At 34.5% G+C, this 21857-nt stretch overlaps 2 protein-coding genes across 6 annotated transcripts in view; one reads left to right on the forward strand and one right to left on the reverse strand.

The window, feature by feature from the left end:
• LOC128228166 (anoctamin-4-like) overlaps window positions 1–14421 on the forward strand; it is a 50982-nt gene extending 36561 nt beyond the window's left edge. The window contains exons 21-27 of one of the 5 annotated variants that reach the window (XR_008259894.1): window positions 901–996; window positions 1289–1414; window positions 3007–3072; window positions 4324–4565; window positions 6633–6671; window positions 8064–8114; window positions 9412–9486. Coding sequence is in view for 4 of the 5 variants with exons in the window: in XM_052939321.1 (XP_052795281.1) it covers window positions 901–996; window positions 1289–1414; window positions 3007–3072; window positions 4324–4565; window positions 8064–8114; window positions 9412–9467 (637 nt within the window). In the remaining variant the exon portion in view is untranslated. Of the gene's footprint in view, window positions 1–900; window positions 997–1288; window positions 1415–3006; window positions 3073–4323; window positions 4566–6632; window positions 6672–7099; window positions 7136–8063; window positions 8115–9411 lie in introns of all 5 variants that reach the window. The other 4 variants (XM_052939322.1, XM_052939321.1, XM_052939323.1 and 1 more) reach the window with 4 other exon arrangements.
• A 2070-nt stretch (window positions 14422–16491) lies between these two features.
• LOC128227784 (C2 domain-containing protein 3-like) overlaps window positions 16492–21857 on the reverse strand; it is a 28408-nt gene continuing 23042 nt past the window's right edge. The window contains exons 38-39 of the mRNA XM_052938633.1: window positions 19349–21350; window positions 16492–19095 (exon numbers count right to left, since the gene is read on the reverse strand). Coding sequence (XP_052794593.1) covers window positions 18934–19095; window positions 19349–21350 — 2164 coding nt within the window. The 3' untranslated portion in view covers window positions 16492–18933. The remainder of the gene's footprint in view (window positions 19096–19348; window positions 21351–21857) is intronic.

Raw genomic sequence — 21857 nt, forward strand, 5'->3', positions numbered from 1 at the left:
TATAAGGTATATCAACTAATAATGGGGTCCGAATATAGCGTAACGATATAAGGTATATCAACAAATAATGGGGTCCGAATATAGCGTAACGATATAAGGTATATCAACTAATAATGGGGTCCGAATATAGCGTAACGATATAAGGTATATCAGCTAATAATGGGGTCCGAATATAGCGTAACGATATAAGGTATATCAACTAATAATGGGGTCCGAATATAGCGTAACGATATAAGGTATATCAACTAATAATGGGGTCCGAATATAGCGTAACGATATAAGGTATATCAACTAATAATGGGGTCCGAATGTAGCGTAACGATATAAGGTATATCAACTAACAATGGGGTCCGAATATAGCGTAACGATATAAGGTATATCAACTAACAATGGGGTCCGAATATAGCGTAACGATATAAGGTATATCAACTAATAATGGGGTCCGAATATAGCGTAACGATATAAGGTATATCAACTAATAATGGGGTCCGAATATAGCGTAACGATATAAGGTATATCAACTAATAATGGGGTCCGAATGTAGCGTAACGATATAAGGTATATCAACTAATAATGGGGTCCGAATGTAGCGTAACGATATAAGGTATATCAACTAATAATGGGGTCCGAATATAGCGTAACGATATAAGGTATATCAACTAATAATGGGGTCCGAATATAGCGTAACGATATAAGGTATATCAACTAATAATGGGGTCCGAATATAGCGTAACGATATAAGGTATATCAACTAATAATGGGGTCCGAATATAGCGTAACGATATAAGGTATATCAGCTAATAATGGGGTCCAAATATAACAACTAAATAAGGTATATCTTTTAATAATGGTGTCGAAAAATAGCATGTACAAAACAATCATATGTTTCACATTGTACAGGGTGCGGCCAGATTCTGCCAACTATGGTGACTTCCCGCCACAGTTTGATGACCATGACGAAACTCCTGCCAAACCAAACAAGAAAGGCTTTGTTGTGTAAGTAAACTGTAGTGTAACTTTTTATCATTTCTAAGCCTATCTGTATTTAGAAATTGCCAGCCTTCAGGTGTTGTCATTTGCAATGTATTGCCAAAACTGTTGACAAGTAACCAAAAGAAGTGGAAGAAAATAACATTAAGTTTGTCAAACATGTTTAAGATGACACAAGGCTATTGAAAAGCTACTCACTTGAGATGTCCTTTGATCAACTGAGATGAAGTGCATAAGTTTCATCCACTTCAATAAAATCAAACTGTAATGTAATTCTGTACATATTTCCATAATTCAGAATGAAAGCCAACGCAGTCAACTCTACCAACTTCGGTGAGTCTAAGCGTGATGTTGACAAGCAAGGGAAGACGGATCTCTTGCCAGTCTTGGAGGAAGAACCAGATGTAACCAGTCCCACTCAGAAGTGAGTAGACTGGTTAAGCTTTATAATAACTTTTTCTTAAAACGTTGTATATTTATAGTCCCTCTTTGGTTCGTATATAGGAAAACATGTATTGTCTACACTGTGTGTTTTTAAGTGTTATTCACTATTATTATTTAGTTTTTCTTGGTTGGGTAGAAATTGAACACAGTTATCCAATGCTCTGTGAACTGCAGTCATTTGTATAAAGATTACACACCACCATTGTTATTCCCTATATAATTCAATGTAAAATTATAATTTTTAGACAACATTTAAAGGCATTTCGAGCGAATGCAGGCTATGATAACCACATATATTCTTAAAGTACAAGCTTTAAATTACCTTTTAAGCCAATAAAAAAGGGGGGTCAAGTTATTCCTAAGAAAAATCACTCCACTTGAAAAACAAACTCTGAAAATTGCACCGTCCGCCATGACAGTTCTTCCAAAATGACCTTTCAACTATAGGGCAGCGGTTTATGCTTTAATCTCTACTCTAAATGATAAATCAAGCAAGAATAGATACTTAAGGTATAAAAGTGTCAGGAATAAAAAAAAAAATATTGAGAATTTTCCACACAACGGAAGTACATATGACGTAATGGTGACGTCATTCCTAAAACTGGTTACGTCTTTGGATTGGTCAAAGTTTGCCATAATATTTATTGATTGGTCTAAATTTTCTCTATGATTAATATTGACCAATCAAACAATACAATTTTTAAACTAACCTAAAGATAGCCAAATTACTTTCTTTTTTATCAAAGATATATACAAATGGCTGCAGATGGTTACATATCATCAATCTTGCATGTATTTTCTGGTTGCTTTGTCATGTCAGAAAACAGCTCATTGAGCTAATGTTTCTTGTTATCATATACCCGACTTTAAATAAAGGTTCTTGTATCTTGTATCTTGTCACCGCTGTTTGCAGAGACGTTGGATACCTGTTAGTTTGATCTGTATTGGTCAATATATAAATATTTTATTATTTTTACATTTATATATTTATACTTGGTTTCATTATTTCTGTGTTGGAATCAGTAAAAGCCTACATAAGAGATGACAATTAAGTAAACATGTTCATATGAAATGTTCTAGTTCAAACTACATGTAGTTCAAACTTTATTTTATAACACTTTTTAAGAAAACCATATTACGTTAACTTATACTAAGTCATCTTCATTTACACGATATTGCGGGAGAGTTTGGTATTGTATTGGTGGGGAAACTGGAGAAAACCCACTTGTCCAGCTTCGTGACCTTCAAACAAACTTTTTGATGCTTATATATACATGTACATTGTTGCTGAGTGATGTATCAACTTATTTTGATGTGAGGTGTACATGGTGACACACCCTTTCCAAGTTCTGTAGAAAAAACCCTCCCTATTTTGTATACTTATGTGTAAATGTTTTGCTTTTCTGCACATCAATTGCTTTGTGTTTTTCATGGTTTGCTTTGTTTAAAGTCCATGAATGTCACTTTATAAAAAAAACTCTGTACTATTAACTTTCTACTTCCTGTTTCCCCCTAACAGTCAACTAAGAGCTATTATTAACTGATAAAGCTGTTTTGCTTGTTGACTTTCAGTGTAAAAACTTCAAAGTATTGGTATGAGCTTGATGCCATGCAAGATACATCTTCACCTAGTCCTAGGTATTAACATTCAATGCTAGAGCTGTAGTAAGAAAACAGTGCTGCCTTTTGCATCATCCCCTAACAGAAACTAAATGTTGTTTTTGTATCTCAAACTAAAATTTCTTTTGGATATTCTTCAATAAACTTCCTATAAACTGACACAGTCCTGTGATGAGTGGACAAGGCGTGTTGCACTCAAGATAGTGGGGTCTTTATTTGACTCACTTGTTCTTTACCTGGTGGAATTTTGCCAACGAAATAAACGCTCTTCGGTGGCATTCTTATATTTCAAGCCAATTTCTATATAATGCTGTTTGAATGCTCATTGTATTTGAATAAATGCTTGTATTTGCTAGCTGTTAAACATAGAGCAGTTTGTGGGACATTTTATCAGGAGTCTGACCCACAAATAGGTGAATTTTGAATGCCTGGTGATTGTTGATATCATAGGAAAGGGCTTTATATGCAGAAATAGAAAATGTAAAGATTTTACATTTAAAAATTTATGAACAACAAAATTTCTACAATGATTGCAAAAAAGGTCAGTTTATGTCCAGTTTTAGTTGAAATAATGAGTATAGAGAATACAGTCTTACTGGTGTTTTACAAACTGTAATATCTTACATTTTTTTTATAGTTTTGTATTTTACAAGTTTTATATTTTACAAATAGTAATTTGCCATCAAATACCTTTAAAATGATTTCATAATTATGTAGTGTCATGAGGCATCATAATTAACAAGAAGTTTTATAGAGCTATCTGAAAGCTAGCATAGCTGAGAGAGCTTGCATTTGTATGGGGCTTTATGGATTCCTTGCTATTTACATAAATGCCAGAGATCCATGTACATGTAGATGTGGTTTTAGAAAGCACTTTTGGTTGTACATAATTTATATGAGTATATAGGGCTTGCTACATTCAAATGCTGATTGCTTTCGATGGACTTAAGTGCTTTAACTCAGCAATTTGGGTACAAAGTGTTGTTCTTATCAAACAATGCTCTTGTTCCAGTGGGGCTCTGTTATTTTAAGCCAATTTTGGATTGCTTAATAATGTTGTTTTTTAATTAAAAACTTATTTGCTAGCTATTAAACACAATTTTCATGATAATAGTACATCATACTAATATTTCCAATTTCAAAGAATGTTTAAAAGCTCTAAGAAATTTCTAATACTTGCTAAAATATTTTATGTCAAGCACTGTTTGTATTTTGTCATAACCCTTTTATTATTACCGTAATATAAATAATCAAGCTCAATTCTTTCAGAATGGCAGACAGTCATGGTTCAGTCAGTCTGCGAGGGGTTGATCCAGAGGGGAGCCGGCTTCTAAACAAGTCTGGTTCCGAAGACAAACTCACACTAATAGACAATCAAAAGGATATCAAAGAGGAAACTGTTGACCTTGAGAAGAGTGTAAACTTCTTGGGTGACTGCCCGCCACCGCCACCACCAGCAGATTACCAACAGGATGGGGATGACGACCATGAAGAAAGTGATATCTCTACAAGTAAGTACAGTGTGGGGGACTATAGGGTCAGCACTATGGTGATAAATCTACAAGTAAGTACAGGGGGGTACTATAGGGTCAGAACTATGATGATATCTCTACAAGTAAGTACATGGTTACTTTAGGGTCAGCACTTAGGTGATATCTCTACAAGTAAAAACAGGGGATACTATAGGGTCAGCACTATGGTGATATCTCTACAAGTAAGTACAGGGGGTTACTATAGGGTCAGCACTATGATGATAAATCTACAAGTAAGTACAGGGTGTTCTGTTGGGTCATCACTATGGTGATATCTCTACAAGTAAGTACAGGGGGTTACTATAGGGTCAGCACTATGGTGATATCTCTACAAGCAAGTACAAGAGGGACTATAGGGTCAATACTATGGTGATAACTCTACAAGTAAGTCCAGGTGGTACTGTAGGGTCAGCACTTAGGTGATAACTCTATTAGTCAGTACAGGGGGTTACTATAGGGTCAGCACTATGGTGGTTGCTAACTCTACAAGCAAGTACAAGGGGTACTCTAGGGTCAGCACTATGGTGATAACTCTACAAGTGAGTACAGGTGGTACTGTAGGGTCAGCACTATAGTAATATCTCTACAAGTAAGTACATGGGGTACTATAGGGTCAGCACTATGGTGATAACTCTACAAGCAAGTACAAGGGGTACTCTAGGGTCAGCACTATGGTGATAACTCTACAAGTAAGTACAGGGGGTACTCTAGGGTCAGCACTATGGTGATAACTCTACAAGTAAGTACAGGTGGTTACTATAGGGTCAGCACTATGGTGATAACTCTACAAGTAAGTACAAGAGGGACTATAGGGTCAATACTATGGTGATAACTCTACAAGTAAGTAAATGGGGGACTATAGGGTCATCACTATGGTGATATCTCTACAAGTAAGTACATGGGGTACTCTAGGGTCAGCACTATTGTGATATCTCTACAAGTAAGTACAAGGGGTACTCTAGGGTCAGCACTATGGTGATATCTCTACAAGCAAGTACAAGGGGTACTATAGGGTCAGCACTAGGGTGATATCTCTACAAGTAAGTACAGGGGAGGACTATAGGGTCAGCACTATTGTGATAACTCTACAAGCAAGTACATGGGGTACTCTAGGGTCAGCACTATGGTGATAACTCTACAAGTAAGTACAAGAGGGACTATAGGGTCAATACTATGGTGATAACTCTACAAGTAAGTACAGGGGGTACTATAGGGTCAGCACTATGGTGATATCTCTACAAGCAAGTACAGGGGAGGACTATAGGGTCAGCACTATTGTGATAACTCTACAAGCAAGTACATGGGGTACTCTAGGGTCAGCACTATGGTGATAACTCTACAAGTAAGTACAGGGGGTTACTATATGGTCAGCACTATGGTGATAACTCTACAAGCAAGTACAAGGGGTACTATAGGGTCAGCACTATGGTGATAACTCTACAAGTAAGTACAGGGGTTACTTTAGGGTCAGCACTATGGTGATAACTCTACAAGTAAGTACAGGGGGTACTATATGGTCAGCACTATGGTGATATCTCTACAAGTAAGTACGGGGGGGGGGCTATAGGGTCAGCACTATGGTGATAACTCTACAAGTAAGTACAGGGGGTTCTATAGGGTCAGCACTAGGGTGATAACTCTAGAAGTAAGTACAGGGGGACTATAAGGTCAGCACTTTGCTAGTATTGACCTTCATATGTCATTGAAACTGATATGGGTTCTATATTTTGGTGTTTGTAATGATCTTTATGTGTGTTGTTTGTTGTTGAAGCTACTACATCTTCGGACTTAAATTTAATCTAAGGTTAATGCAATATGTGTGTTGTGTTGTTTATCTATTTGGTATAATTATTTTTGTATGGTTGCTTAAAAGTTCTGCTTTCTTTTATTATGTGTTATTTGAAGATTCTTTTTTCTAAGATATCATCTATGTTATCTCATTGAATACAAAATCTTAATTCATTTTAAAATTCAGACATACTATAGAAAAAAGAAATACTGTTACTGTATTAAACATTTTACATCTTCATTCTTTGTAACATTTAGGGTTATCATCTCAGCCTTAAAAAGAGACAGATGTGTATAGTAAGTTACTGCAAAGAATTTTTCCCTTATAAACCATTAAACTTTTACAATTCATATTTTTATGTTTGTCTGTAAGCACAGATTGAAAATTAATATTTTGCTGTCCTCCTAACTGATGTGTTTTACTTTCATGGGTTTAGGGATAAGGTCAGTTGTTTTCCTAGAAAGTATTGCATGTTTTTTACCTATAATAAAGCTGTTGATGAAGCAAGAAGTCGCGAAATTCTGTGTGGCTGTTTTAGCTTAGAAATTGTGTGTAATAAACTGTGGTGTTTAAGCTTGCATTCTGTCAGCGAGTGCCATGTAAATTTGTCTTACTACTCATTTTTAACACAGAACAATATAACTTCTGAAAAGAAATTGAATATGATATTGGATAGGCAATATTGGTTAACAAATAATATACGGTTCCTATTTGCTGTTGCTAGGCAGCTCAGAGAGTGAGATAGATGCTGACATTGAGAGTAAGTTGACCTGGCCTTGACATTCAGTTGACCTTCACTCTGCTGTTTGTGTGTGTACTCTGAACTTTTTGTTGTAGTCGTCACTGTTTTCCACATTTGAGATTTAGTGTTTGTGATATGTTAAATTCTTCAAGAACAACCTTTTTGATTTTGTTCTTTCCATTTAACAAGTCTTTAATGTTTCAGTTTTGCTGTCTATTGGTGTATGAAAACATTTGATCAGTGCATGGTTTGTGAAGTCCAAACGTCTGACTAAATGTTTTTGTACACTGATGAACTGCAGTTCTAAAATATTCACTGTTTATATATACACTTGTTTTTTCCGCAAAAATCAGACTTAAACACTGAAAAATAACGCTTTCAAAAAATTTAACGTAGCATTATTTTGGTAGTTTGAACAGCGTTTGTTTTAATGATAAAACTTTTTTAGCGACAACACATACATTTTAGTGCATAAAAACATCGTTTGACTGATCGACGATCAGAGGAATTCTGAAGATGTTGCATTCATTTGAATATGAATGCAATTGAAAGAATATGTAATCATCTAAGTTAGCATAACAGGAATGTCATTATATTAAAAATACACAACAAATTTTAGTGTCTTTAAAAAGTTTGAGTTCTGTTTTGCATTATAGAAAACCCCTTTGTAATCTGAAAATTGCAATGAACCATGATATGCAAACTTAAGTAATAAGAAAGTATAGTCCTAGCATGACTTCAGAAGCTGAAATATATCATTAAAGATGTTGTTCCATTCAAATTTTGTTTAAGATCTGTAAGGTACATTGACGACACATCAAATGTAAATGCTTGCATAAATCTACTTTTGTAATCAGTGTGTACAATGTTTTGTGCTCCTTAATGACTTACTTTTCAACCCTATGGTATACTCAGACATACAGTTTTGTTCATTCTACCATAACAGGACAGTTTCAAGGTGTTTTGGATGGAGCAGTTAACCCTTACAATGTTGTCCGTAGGTATCCAAGCAACGATGCACTCATTTGTTGTGTTAGAGTTTATAAAGGTCTACCAGCTGATGCACTTAGTTTGGGCTTACATGTATAAACACAGCTTTGACTCAATTTTTAAAGCGTATTTCCATTTAGTGTTTGACTTCGTTTTGTCCATTCCTTTGCAAAGAAATAAATGTCAGCAACCAACCCTTACTTGCCTGGTGTTGCCCACTGAAACAACCTGGTCAATATGCTTCATTAAAGAATTCTCTCAGTTTGTAGTCATGTAAATTTTAAGTCAATTTAGAAATATTCAGGCTGCAGTTTTTATAACGTTTGTTACTGGTACTTGGTAAACATTTGGTAAAACATATTACTTGTACAACGCTTGTTAAAAAGAAAGTATGTGGAACAACTAGTATACTTCCATATTGTGTACATAGGCTATATAAGTATACCTCACATGACTGGGATTTTATAAGGGCTGCACAGTACATTATCATTATGTTGGAACATTAAAACATAACAAGGTATATTGTAACCTTTACCAGCAGGCGAAAAAGGTCCTTAATATGATTTAACTAACAGGGTCCATGACATTCTTATAAAATTTCACTCAAAAGTTTATTGAATTGTGGGTACAAAAATGTCATGATATATAAAACATAACAAACCAAATCAAGTTATTTCTGTCATTCGATAATGTCTTATATTTTCTTTCTTTATAAGTTTATTTTTGATTGGTTAGCTATAGTGTATACCGTAACTTTATTTTATATTAATGCAAGTAGTTAAAATATCTATAACTGTACATGTATAAGCATCATGTATTATTATTATTTTATAGAATATAAATTATGTGTGTTGAAATACAATTATAGATTCTTATGATACAGATATTGCTTATTCATATCTATATATGAGGCTAAAATAAAGATAAGAATTGAGGCAAGTATATAGGAAATATTTGGTTTCGAAGTTTTTATAAATGTGCATGGTTCTTCTACTTACATGGTGCTTCAGCTTGACTGTGTGTTTTTTATTTGTTTCCCATGAAGATGAAATGTTTATTTCTTAACATTTGAATAAATCAATGAACTGAACATACTTAATGTTTATGCTGTCAAACTAATTGTATCTTAATAATATCAAAAGTTTAGTCAGCAATAACAATAATAAAAATGATAAGGAAAACCCTATGAATTTTTACTGAAAGTTCTATATCTTACAGGATTATAAGGTAAACCAACCTGAAGAAGCCCTAAATCTTAAATTAAAATAAGTAATTATATTTTGAATGATTTTTTATATTTTCAGGTAGCGTAGATATCCATCACCGTGGCAACAAAGCTCACTCCGAAACAAAGTGCTGATTTTTTCCTTAGCAACGAAGCAAAATCTCCTCATCTTGAGTGGGAAATTGTGAAAATGTTTGTAACTTTTACAGTCAGTTGTTTACCAAATCCACCTCTTTTATAATTATGATGTTCTGCTGTATGAATGAAAAAATATTTCATGAAATAATGATTGCACAATAATGTAAAGAATGTCATACCATGTTCATGTTCTCTTGTATTTTAGTTTTTTAGCATTTTAAGAAACAATCATGAGGTTATTCACAATTATAAAAATGTGTTGCTGCTTTAATATATTTGTTCACTTGATGGAATAGTGAATGCACACAATCTGAGTTATTGAAATTATATATCGATGGCCTCACTTCCAAATGTCAAAGCTACAAAATTCCATGTCTTCAGTTGCAACGTTTTAAGTATTTAATCTTGGTTATTTGATCACACATTTTTTTTTACAAAATGCCGAAGTTACAATATTTGTAGTTACAATTTTTGAAGGTTCGGCATTTTTGCTTCTCTGTGAGATGTCCAATCATTGCTCGACATTTTGATCACATGATGCAACATCATTTTCTCATTGAACTATTTACTAGGCATTTTGCAGTTAGATGAGGCTTTCCTTTATGATTTTTGTGATGTAAATATTCAGAAACAGAAAAAATGCAGCTTCGGCATTTTGAATTGAGGCCATCGTTATGAGCATTGAAGTGGTATATATTTTAAATCACAAGGGTAATGGGTGAATGTTTTGTACCACGTTGTCAAGGACAACACTCCATCACAAGCGTGCATATAAGTGAATAGTGTTTGAATTTATCTACAGGCTAGCTATTGAAAGGTTTACCTCTGTAAAGTTGTTAGAGTTACCGTATGGGACTTGATGTATAGACCAAAAAATATTAGAAAAATCCCTACACCCGTAGTCCAATTTTAATTGTGGCACTGTGCAGGTGAATAAAGTCACCATTGTTTATGATATCGTCATGGTTTTTCAAAACAAAATGTCAAGAAACTGTCATAGAGCTCATGGAGTCAAATGTTTATGACAAAATCCTTACAAAATAATTATATTCACATGAAACTTAGTACACATGTTATCAATGATTACATGGTGTATGTATGTGTCTAGGAACATATATTTTGTATTTCAAGACTGATCACTGTCAAAATAACTGTTATTCCGTTTGGTCGACTGTGAAACACTGGGAAGCAATAGTGTCCATGGAGTGCTCATTTCATGTACTGCTGACGTACATTTACATAAATCATAAAGTGTGATTTTTATAAAACGAAATCCATTTCGTTCCATTTTATATTATAAAAGAATTATATACATGCAAATTATTGGAGGAATATAAGAATCTTTTCCATATATACATATCACAGTATGATACATATAGTTTATATTTTTTATATTTTACTTTCTTTAATCATGAAAGATTATAAGTATCTTCCATGGCCGAGAGTGTAAGATAGGTTCATTCCAACCCGAGCGTAGGGTGTTTTGCGGAAACGAGGTTTACCGAGTTTCCGCAAAACACCCTGCACGAGGGTCGGGATGAATCTATCTTATACGAGCGGCTATGGTAGATGCTTTTTCTCCCACCTCAGTTAAAAAAAAATAAGTAAAAATGCATTTTTTGCTGGAACTCTTTTTTGCTTAGTGAAAATAATTGTGTATGGATATCCGATAGCACGTGATTGTCATGGATATACGCGCAGTGATCCAGTTAATGTTAATAGTCAAATCGGTCTTTTTTAAATAGTTCTAAGGAGAATATTGCATTATTTCTTGAATGGTGCCTGAAAACTGTTTTATGGTGACATTTGAAGCGAGAAATAATTAATTAGCGTTCTAAACATAACCATAAGACAAGATTTCCTTGATGCTACTGACGACAGTCTTCAATAAGGGAGGTTATTACAATGTGGTAAAAGAAGTTCCATACGGGCATTTTATCTTCGCTGTGGTCAAGATAAGAATATCTAGCATGGTTAAATTATTGGATCTACTTATCTGAGGTGGGAGAAATATTGAGTGCATTATATAATGATAACAAGTTGGCTGGCCAAATAAATTTGTCATTTTTAAACGTATATACTTAAAAAAACAAATTTGCCCAAGTTTTCAATATTATAATTCTTGGTACTAAGAGACATCCAAACATGAATGATTTTATCTATGCTTGTGCAAGAAAAGTCTTTTGAACAAGAATTAAATGAAGCAATTTACTAGGCTACAGATGATCAATCATTGGTGCCCTCAACTTGTCTAGTATCCTCTCCTTATGTGTAGACATTTTGCTTGATTCATACAATCGATGCCACTATTTGTTTAATACGCAATTTCTTTTAATATGTTAAAAAAAGGAAAACATGAAACAAACGTGTGTAGTCAACTGCATTAGCTACAAAAAGTGTTTTAATCCACATCAAACTTAACATGGTGCAGTGAGGACAGCCCTTGAAAACCTAAGCAAAAGTTAAATTTGAAAACAGTGATTAACTTTTGGTATTCAATCTAAAAAAGTATTTACCTGATATTAAGTTTTGATACCTACATAAATGTTTCAATCATTGATATAATTTTTTAGTTATGACTGCTGAACATGTATTGCAATTTTTGGTTAGGTAGTTCAATCAACCTTTAACAAACCAATTTGTTATGCCCCTCTTCAAAGAAGACCTGGTATAATGCTTTGCACTCGCTGTTGGTCGCTATGTTGATAGGTGAGTACATCAAAGCTTGTCCGAGTAACCATTTGACAATGCCTGGACCTATGGTCCTCAAACTCGACTTGGTAGTTGGGTGTACCAGTAGATGACCCCTATTGATTTTGAGGTCATGAGTTGAAAGGTCAAGGTCACAGTGACCTTGAATGCAAAAAGCTAGATAAATAGACGATGCATAGACTTATGGTCCTTAAACATGGAGGTTGGTTGTGACCAGTAGTCTCCTAATGATTTGGGGTCATTAGGCCAAAAGCTTGTCAAGTGATAACTCCACACTGCCTGGACCGGTGGTCCTCAAACTTGGCATTAAGGTGGGCCTGACCAGTAGATGACCCCTATTGATTTTGAGGTAATGAAGCCAAATCGGCTGGCATTTCTGTCCAAGCATATTTTATTCAATTGTCAAAATATTCCTGACAACATGGTACTCAGGGGGGCAAAATGTTTGACAAACAACTCTCCATTTATATGAAACAGAGCTATTCTGTGGCACATAACCATAAAAATTGTTTTTGAGTTAAAATTCCAATTTCATTTTCAATTGAGAAATTAGGATAAAATTATATTCTAAGAGCAGTATGACTGAAACTGAGCTATTCAATGTTTTCATTTTAAACCGTTGTATTAACAATGTTTTGCAATAAATAATCAGGTATCTAAAACAAGTAAATTATTATATAAATGACATTTATTTATTTTGTTTGTATTTATTCTGTCCATTTTTTGAGATTTTTAATACTAAGGTTGATATTATGGTCTGTTACTAAGGTCCAGTGCCTATCTTAAGGGTATGACATTCATCTTCATTAGTTTTTGTTGTATACTCTATAGAAAGAAGTAGTATTAAAATAGTTATGTGTAATTGTTCAGCTGTCCATCTGTCAATCCTTTCATAATTTTAATGTTTTAAAACTCTTTAAACAATAAAAGAGTATGACTGTACACATGTATCTGTGATCATGCCACCATAACTTTTAAGTTCTCTGTTTATTCATTTTAGTATTGAGTGTTTATTTATATGCACGATTTCGATATGTAGTCAAAAGTAGTTTAATACTGTTTCAAGTATTTTAAATTATTCTTGTGATATGTTCATGTTAAATTGGTCAGAGTGATGCCTTAAAAACTCAAGTATCTAAGTATTTTATGCATAACTGATGACCTTACATATTTTAGCTCGACTATTCGAAGAATAGGTGGGCTATACTACTCGCCCCAGCGTAGTGTCCGGTTAAAGTTTTAGGGCAAGTTGGGATTTTCGCTTATAAGTCTAATACCCTACATTCAATTGACTTAATACTTCAGGCAGTTGCCATCACATGATGAGGTTAGATAACTCCATATTATTCTTTACACAGATTATGGCCACTGATTGACTATGGAACTTAGGTTAAAGTTTTAGGGCAAGTTGGAATATTTATTAATAACTTCTATATCCTTTGTTCAATTGACTTAATACTTCACACAGTTGTTCAGGACCATCACACAATGAGGTGCATGACTCCATATTATCCTTAATACAAGTTATGGCCCCTGATTGACTTAGGTTAAAGTTTTAGGGCAGGTTAAAGGTTTAGGGCAAGTTGGGATTTTCACTTAAAACTCCAATACCATTCATTAAATTGACTTAATACTTCATACAGATGTTCATAGCCATCACATAATGAGGTTAGATAACTCCATATTATCTTTTATACAAATTATGGCCCCTGATTGACTAGGGCAGGTTGGGATATTGTTTAATAACTTCTTTACCCTTCATTCAATTGACTTAATACTTCACACAATTGTTCAGGACCATCACCCAATGAGGTTACATAACTCCATATCCTTAATACAAGTTATGGCCCCTGATTGACTAAGGTTAAAGTTTTAGACAAGTAAAAGTTAAGGGCAAGTTGGGATTTTAATAAAAAAAACTTCTATACCGTTCATTGAATGCACTTAATAAAATTCAAAATTATTTACGACCATCTTACAATAAGAAACATAATTCCGTTTTAAGCCTAAATACAAATTACGGCCCTTGATTTTTTTTCTTTAATTTTTTTTGAAAGGCATATTTGTATATATTCTTAACCACATTTTCTTGTTTATTATGAATTTACTTTTATGTCCATTTTTCATCATTTTTTTCATTTTTGATAGGAGCAATCAATTTTCATTTATTTGTTATTTAACAATGCAATCTGTGATATTATTGTTTACAGTAGAGTTTACTTTATTTAATAAAATGTAGAGTTTATAATTGAATTATTGTTTTTTTGTGCGATTGTTTTTGCTCAAAGTGTCTATCGGTCAGTCTGTCTGTCTGTCTGTCTGTCTGTCTGTCTGTCTGTCTGCTCCATATCTCCTGAACCACTAGAAGGATTTTGAAATAACTTGGTATGAATGTTAACCATAATTGCAAAGGGCGTGTTACAAACAGCTTGGTTTACAGTCAATGTACCGGTAACACTTGGTGAAATGTCATATGACTACAATATAACCATATTTTATGTCCGCTCTGGATCTTTTGAACAACTTGGAGGATTCTGAAATAACTACCCACAAATGTTCACCATATTGAGATTATGTCTAGAGCGTATGTTACAACCAGCTAAGTTTAAGGTCAAGGTCATACTTAGAGGTCAAAAACCTTGTGTCTACATTTTGTTAACAGCTTAAAATATTTTAAAATATTGTCATAAATGTTCACCATATTGAGGCAATGTGCAGAGCACATTTAATAACTAGCTCAGTTCATAGTCAAGGTCACACTCAAGATGTTAAAGGTCATTTGACTATACTATGACTATTTCGAAAAAGCTTTCAACAAATGTTCACCATATTAAAAAGCTGTGAATAACCAATTTACAAGCAGCTAGGTTCAAGGTCAACGTCACATTTTCAATGCAGTCATATGACCATATTTTGTGCTAATTCCATATCTCGTGCGGCGTTTAAAGGATTTTTAAATGATTTGACACAAACGTTCTTCAGAAAAAGTGTCCATTGAAGTGTCATCAAAAAATCATGTTTGCTCCATTAATGTGCATAACTTAAAGTTACTGATTCAACCTCTACGGAGATGTTCACCACATTGATACCATGTGCAGAGATCAAATTTAAGCCAGCTGATTCAAGGCCACATTTAGTAGTTTAAGGACACAGGACTGTGTTTCGTCCCGGCTTGTAGTGTTCAGCATCGGAAAGTTCATTTCTATGATATGATGCAACATCTTCAGCAGACAAATCAACTCAATAAAAATGAAAAAAAATACTTTTCAGTCAGTCCCATTTCAAGCTTGGCTTTCAATATACATTTAACATAGAGTGCATCTCTTTAACAAGACTACCATGACATGAAGATAGTCTACCAAATCTCAAGCATTTTATTCAGATGACAGTGTCAACAACAGGAGGTACTTTTTGTTTTGTCCTCCTATTTCTGTTTCAAGCGTTCTTTGATTTTCCATACATATTTTTTTTTTATTTCCCAATGTCATGTCTTGGAACTGTGTGAGACAACCATAGGGGAAGACATCTGTTTTGATTACAAAAAAACAACGGTCTAGTTTATATCTGAATTATTGCTGTTTATTGCTAATTACTTGTTAATCTTTACTAATTATTAAGCAACAGTGATCTTGAACGAAGGTTTCAAATGCCATCTCAACTAAGATATCCACATAAACTCTGTATGTAGATCTTCCAAATTTTGCTAGGATAAGATTTACTTTTACTCTTATCCATTAGCTTTATTCATTCTCCGATTCCAGGTCGATAACATTGGTCAGGAAAGGTTGTTTAGCAGAGCATACATGATCTTAGCTAAAGGTCATCTTTTGAGGTCATTGCAGGAAAATATAGAACTGAAAGCAGTCATTACTTTATTCGGATTTTATATATTTGTCATAACTTTGCAACTAATGCAAATGAGGTAAGGTATTCTCACAAAGGTCAAGGGCTATCACCTCTTGGGTTTGTTTATAATATCAATAAAATCTAACATAATTATTTTAAGAGCACCCTGAGGGTCAAGGTCAATATAGCCAAAAAGCAGCTCAATAGCCAAGTTTCAGCCTTTTTTACATGACTTTCAATCAAGCTTCACAAAGTTCAGTATAGGGCATTGCTAAGTTGGCCAGTAATTCATATGCTTTGCACTCACTGCTCAATGGTCACACATGTTCCATGTGATTAATAATGAAGTCTGGATTTCAGGACAAATAATGTCTGCCATAACTCTATTTCTGGACGGATAAGAAAACTTTACTGTCATTAAAACAGGGTTCCTGACTTCCATGGACTAAACAAACATGTAATATGAAAATAAGTCTTTTATTTCTTTAATAGTATAAATTACTGTACACTATGTTACATATAAATAATAGCGTATCCTACAAGACTTTACAAATATTACAAAGTAACGGGTAACAATATCATAAGGAAGTGCTTTAAGCATCTTAGGCTGTGGAGAAACAGAGAACACTCTGTTGTCATGGAAACATAATAAGATTCAGAACATGAGATTTTTCAGTGAAAAAAGATCTAATTTGGGTCAAACAACATGGGATAGTGTAAGTAACAATCTCATGACAACAGGCCCTTAAATCACAAAAAAATAAGTAATTTCTCAAACTCTATCTCATCTAATGTAATAAAGTATCAAGCAGGATTTAGATATCAAATTTACCCCCCCCCCCTTTTTTAAAAGCCCATTATCATTAATAATGAGACTAATGAGTGAAAAGTTCATAGTAATACATTAAATGATTGTTGTTATGTTTAAGCAACTGCTCATTTATATTTTTTGCTCTAGAATTATTTAACTCAGGAATATTGTTCAATTTTTTTTTTATCAGGACATTGTTAATCTATTAGGGATTGCACTTTTAAAAAAGAGTTAAAACATACAATATTTGAAAGTATGATATGCTGGTATGTGGAAAAATGAGTTGGAATTAAAAAATTATTTAACTTTTTATGTGATACTGGGCCAGACATTTTGAACATTTTCTTAATGTCATGCGTTAAGATTTGGTAAAAATATGAGCAGCAGAAAATTTATATTAAGCAAAATAAACGAAATTTTGGTAAACAAGGTAAATTGCAAGCAATCTATTACCATTACAAGAAAAAGAGTTGTCAATGCTAAAGTATTCCTGGTCTGTTAGAAGCTATACTGCAACTAAGGCTATGTACTGTATCTAGGCTGACTATACATTAATACATCATAGATGGTGTGCTATATCTAATTTGGACGGATGCTTGTCTATTCTTAGCTACCAAATGAGTTGTAATGAACTTGTATATGAATGAATGAATAAATAAAGTGTCAAATGATGGAATGTCAAATACAGTCTGGTCTCTCTTTCAACACATAACATACAAAACATATGATATTTATGGAATACAACTATAAACCAAAAACATGTGTCCATATTTCTGAGACAATGATAAACTGACAATTTAATAACAAGCTGCATTTAACAGATTCACATAAATTTTGTTAAATTCGGAATGAAGTAAATCAACTTAAACCATTCAAACATCCTTATCCTCTTCTTGTGCTTTATTTTATCATTGTACAGAAGTCTTTTTTGAGAGAGTTAAGATGATACACATGCATACTCATGACTAGAAGATGACATTATGCATATAGAGAAAAGAGATACCTAAAAGATAATGCCGAACATGCATCTTCATGTACCAGAAATTTTTTTGTAAACTAATTGTCATCTTTTCTGCTTAGATTAATCCTTAAGTATGTTTTATTTGGCCAAAAAAAAATACCAATAAAAAGTATCATAACAATTAATAGATATACATTGTACTATTGTTTCTTACTATAATATTTGAATGTAGATATTACTCACAGGTAATCACTTTTACGAATAAACAATAGTGGGTAAGAATCGGACCAAATTAAGTAGAGTTTATCCAACAACAAGTTACAATTAAGTATACCAGACTTATAGCCATGGTAAAAAAATGTACGCAAATATACATAAAGTGTGAAACTTAACAAGTGGTGAGAATTACAAACAGAAACATCCATATAAAATTAGATAAGATATGCTGTACAGATTAATTCAAATTGCATACAAGACAAACAGTTCATTACAATTAATCAGAATGAATTACGCACCTGGCAGGAGCGCCAATCATTTTGCCAATTCAAGGGCCTTAACTCTAGAATGACAATAGTGATTTGACTGGAAATCAAACTTGGCCAAGATATTTTGTCAGTGAGCATTGCTGCCAAGATATGTAAAGATTGGAGAAGAAATGTCCAAGCTAAAGAGCGAAAATGAATGTCTGCTACTGTGAATGACAGCACCACCGGACATGATCCCGTGATGTGTCTGCCATGCCCATGCAGGCAACACACAGGCCACTACTAATAAAGAAAACAAAATTTGGCACTAAATAAAAGTCTACAGGTAAATCAAAATAAATTCCCTAATTTCAGCCTACTGTTCAGTTTACAAAACTAGTAGAAAAATAGCACTAAATGAACAAACAGTGCAGTGATGGATGAGCAATGAATGATCAACAGTTACTCAAAAATCAAACCCGAAAACAAAATATCATAGTAAATAATCACAACAAAGTCCTTAACAAACAAATGCTATACCAGAGAGCTGTACAATATCAAAGCTACACCAAAGCATACCAAATGGTAAAGTTAACTCATTATCAGTATAAAAAATGCTGTTAAAAAAAGCATAGAAAAATTCCAAAATAATCCTAATTGGTAGCTGTTTCATGAAAACTTAGATGAAAATATTTTAGCTATTCGTTTGGTTTCTTCTGCTGTGGGAAGCCGAGGCTTGGTGTTTTGGTGAGCAAATTTCTCCTTCGATGTTAGTTTGGCTGCCATTTCAGATCTAGCTGCTGCCTTCTCGCGCTCCTGGCCTTGGTCAACCTGATCATTGGTCAGGAAGATGGAAATATCAATACAATTATACCCAAGTTTTCTATGTTAAACATCAACTCTTATAAATAATAGAATAGAAAATTTAACACATAGTTCTTTAATTTTATGTTAATTATAAGAATAAATGACAATATTTAAGATGTGTTGTTGCATCAATTTTACTTAATGTTATTATTTAAAATTTTTAAAAGAAATCTCGAGATGAAGGGCACATTCTGTTTAAACTTTAACATTAACTAACCTTATTTGTTACGGCTTTCAGTTTCTTCAGTGATTCCTCCAGATCCTGTACAGGCATGAAAAAGTTTGGAACAGCACCCTTGGTTGTGTCCCTTGGTGTCAGCTCTCGAGAACTCCCACCAGAGTTAGCTCCCTTACCCTGACTACGATTTGACAATCTTCCACTGCTGTTTGCTTTCTGTTCAAAGTCATTAAATGTGTCATGAGAGCAATCACTATCAGATCTAGATTTATAAACATTGTCAGTGGCTTCTTTCTGTGAGTCACCACAAAAGAAATCCTCAATTTCTTGAGTTCTAGCAGACATTGGTTGTAAATTTTCCCTCTCTGATTCAATTGGCTCAAGATTTTGCTTTAAATAATCTTGTTCCTCTTTTTCATCAAAAGACTCTGTGACAGATGGTTCTGAGGACTGTCGTGTCTGCCGACTCCCAGCAGATGAAATCCTTGAAGGCCCTGGATCGTATCTCATTCCAAAGCTTCCTCCGGTGGATTCAAGCTCAACATTAGCAAGAAGCCTGTTTTTGTGCCTTTCAATAAACACATGATCGTCAACACTCTCACGCTGATCGGACCAGTGCTCATGTTCCTGCAATCGGGAAATATCAGTCTCTGAGTTTGTGCCCGCCGCGCTGGGTGTGAGGTAACTCTCAGACACGTTATCCCTGGAGCTGTAACCAGTGTCAGAATCTTGTCTCTGTTGCTTGTGCTTCAGAAGGTTGGCCTGATTGTGCACATATCTGCTGTCCACAACAACATGGTGATCCTCCTCTTTATCAGAGTCAGACAACCAACTATCCTTTTCATTGAATTGGATTTCATCCTTTTCTTCCATGTGTACATTAGATTTTTCCCGCAGACTTGTGTCTTCATCATCTTGGTCATATTCGACATCTTGTAGAATTTCTTCTGGACACTCCCCACCTGTACCGGTGCTCTCACTATTTCTGGGAGTATTTGGAAGAGACACTGGCTCAGACTTTCTGTCTATCTGAGCACCGAACCTCTGAGCAGGTCCTTTCATGGAGCCATGACCATATGGCACAGAACTGGATAAATCTTCACTAAGCATAATTATCTCCCCTGTAGGTGAAAACTTCCCAGAGACATCATTAATCCTCCTTGGCACAACTATTTCTCCTTCCTCGTCGTCCTCCTCATCTTCCTCCTCCTCTTCTTCTTCATTTGCTTCCTCCTTGTCAGACTCATCCTGTTCATTATCCAGAAGGTCTCTGTATCTGTGGTAATATCTGTTGTCCCCTTCATCGTCTGATCTATCACTGTGGTCGTTTTCAGAAAACTCCTGAATAACACTCATTTGTTTCTGGTCATTGGCTTTATTTTCCTCTTTCACCTCATTTAGTAACTTTTTTGCATTGTCTATGTGGTGCTGAACAGTTTCAGCCATGTTAGCATTGAGCATATTCTCAAAGTCCCTTGGAGTTGTCACTTTTTCTCTTGGAGTGTGAGTGGTTTCTCTAGGTGATCTACGGTAACTAAAACCACCAGACTCAGAGTATTCATCCTTTTTCTCATTAGACTCTCTAGGAGATATGGTTAACCACACATTCTGTTCAGGTTCTTCAGTATTTGAGTTATTGTTTGTATTAGGCAGGCCACTATCTAAGAAATCCCTTGGTGTGACCCCTGACCTCAGTGTGTCCAGTCTATCACTAGCACTTCGCTGGGAGACAGGAGCAGAGTCATCATACTTTTCTCCGGACTGCTCCACAGAATACTGGCCAGAATCTCCCACGGTCCTTGAGGACTCAGCCCCATGAGAACCGGTGTTACCAAGATCGTCTCGGGGCGTGTCTCTCTGACTCCGGGGCAAGTCAAAGCCAGTAAAGTCGGATTGGGTGGAGGTCAGTGGGTATTGACCAGACTGGGTGGTCACTGGAAGGTCAAAATCTAGGACCTGGCCTGGGGCACTGGACGTTGGCTGGCAGGTGAGTTTGGTCCTCAGTTTATATGTGATATCATCCAGGTCTTGCATTTGTTTTCTGCAAAAAAAAAAAGATAAAATGTTTGAATATGTAAAAGGTATTAAATGGAAACAGATTTATATAAAAACAGAAAATTAAGCTGGTTATATTTACACATACAGTGTAAAAGAGACATGGTCATACAATTAAAGATATTTTATTCCAAATCCTTTTGACATTGGCTCAATCTTTACAGTAAACACCTATAATAAAAAAGGTATGCATTTTTTACTTTAAAACCTGGACACTATTGGCAGTGATTTCCTGCAACGTTTCAAGACATTTGCATTTTTTCTCTCCTCAAAACCAGTGCAACCTGTCAGAGTGACAAACTACCGGTACTGTAATGAAACTAAATGGGCATCTTTAAATCAAGAAGCAAAAGCCACATATTTGTATTAGTTTTTACATGTTAAAAAGCAATTTGGATCAAAATAGCATTACTTACTCTTTCCTTTTCTATTATTTACATATAACAATATGCTACAAGGTTTGAAATATAAGAAAATGTGTTTTATAATGCTT

Source organism: Mya arenaria, chromosome 3 (genome assembly GCF_026914265.1).
Source record: "Mya arenaria isolate MELC-2E11 chromosome 3, ASM2691426v1".
Lineage (NCBI taxonomy): Eukaryota > Metazoa > Mollusca > Bivalvia > Myida > Myidae > Mya > Mya arenaria.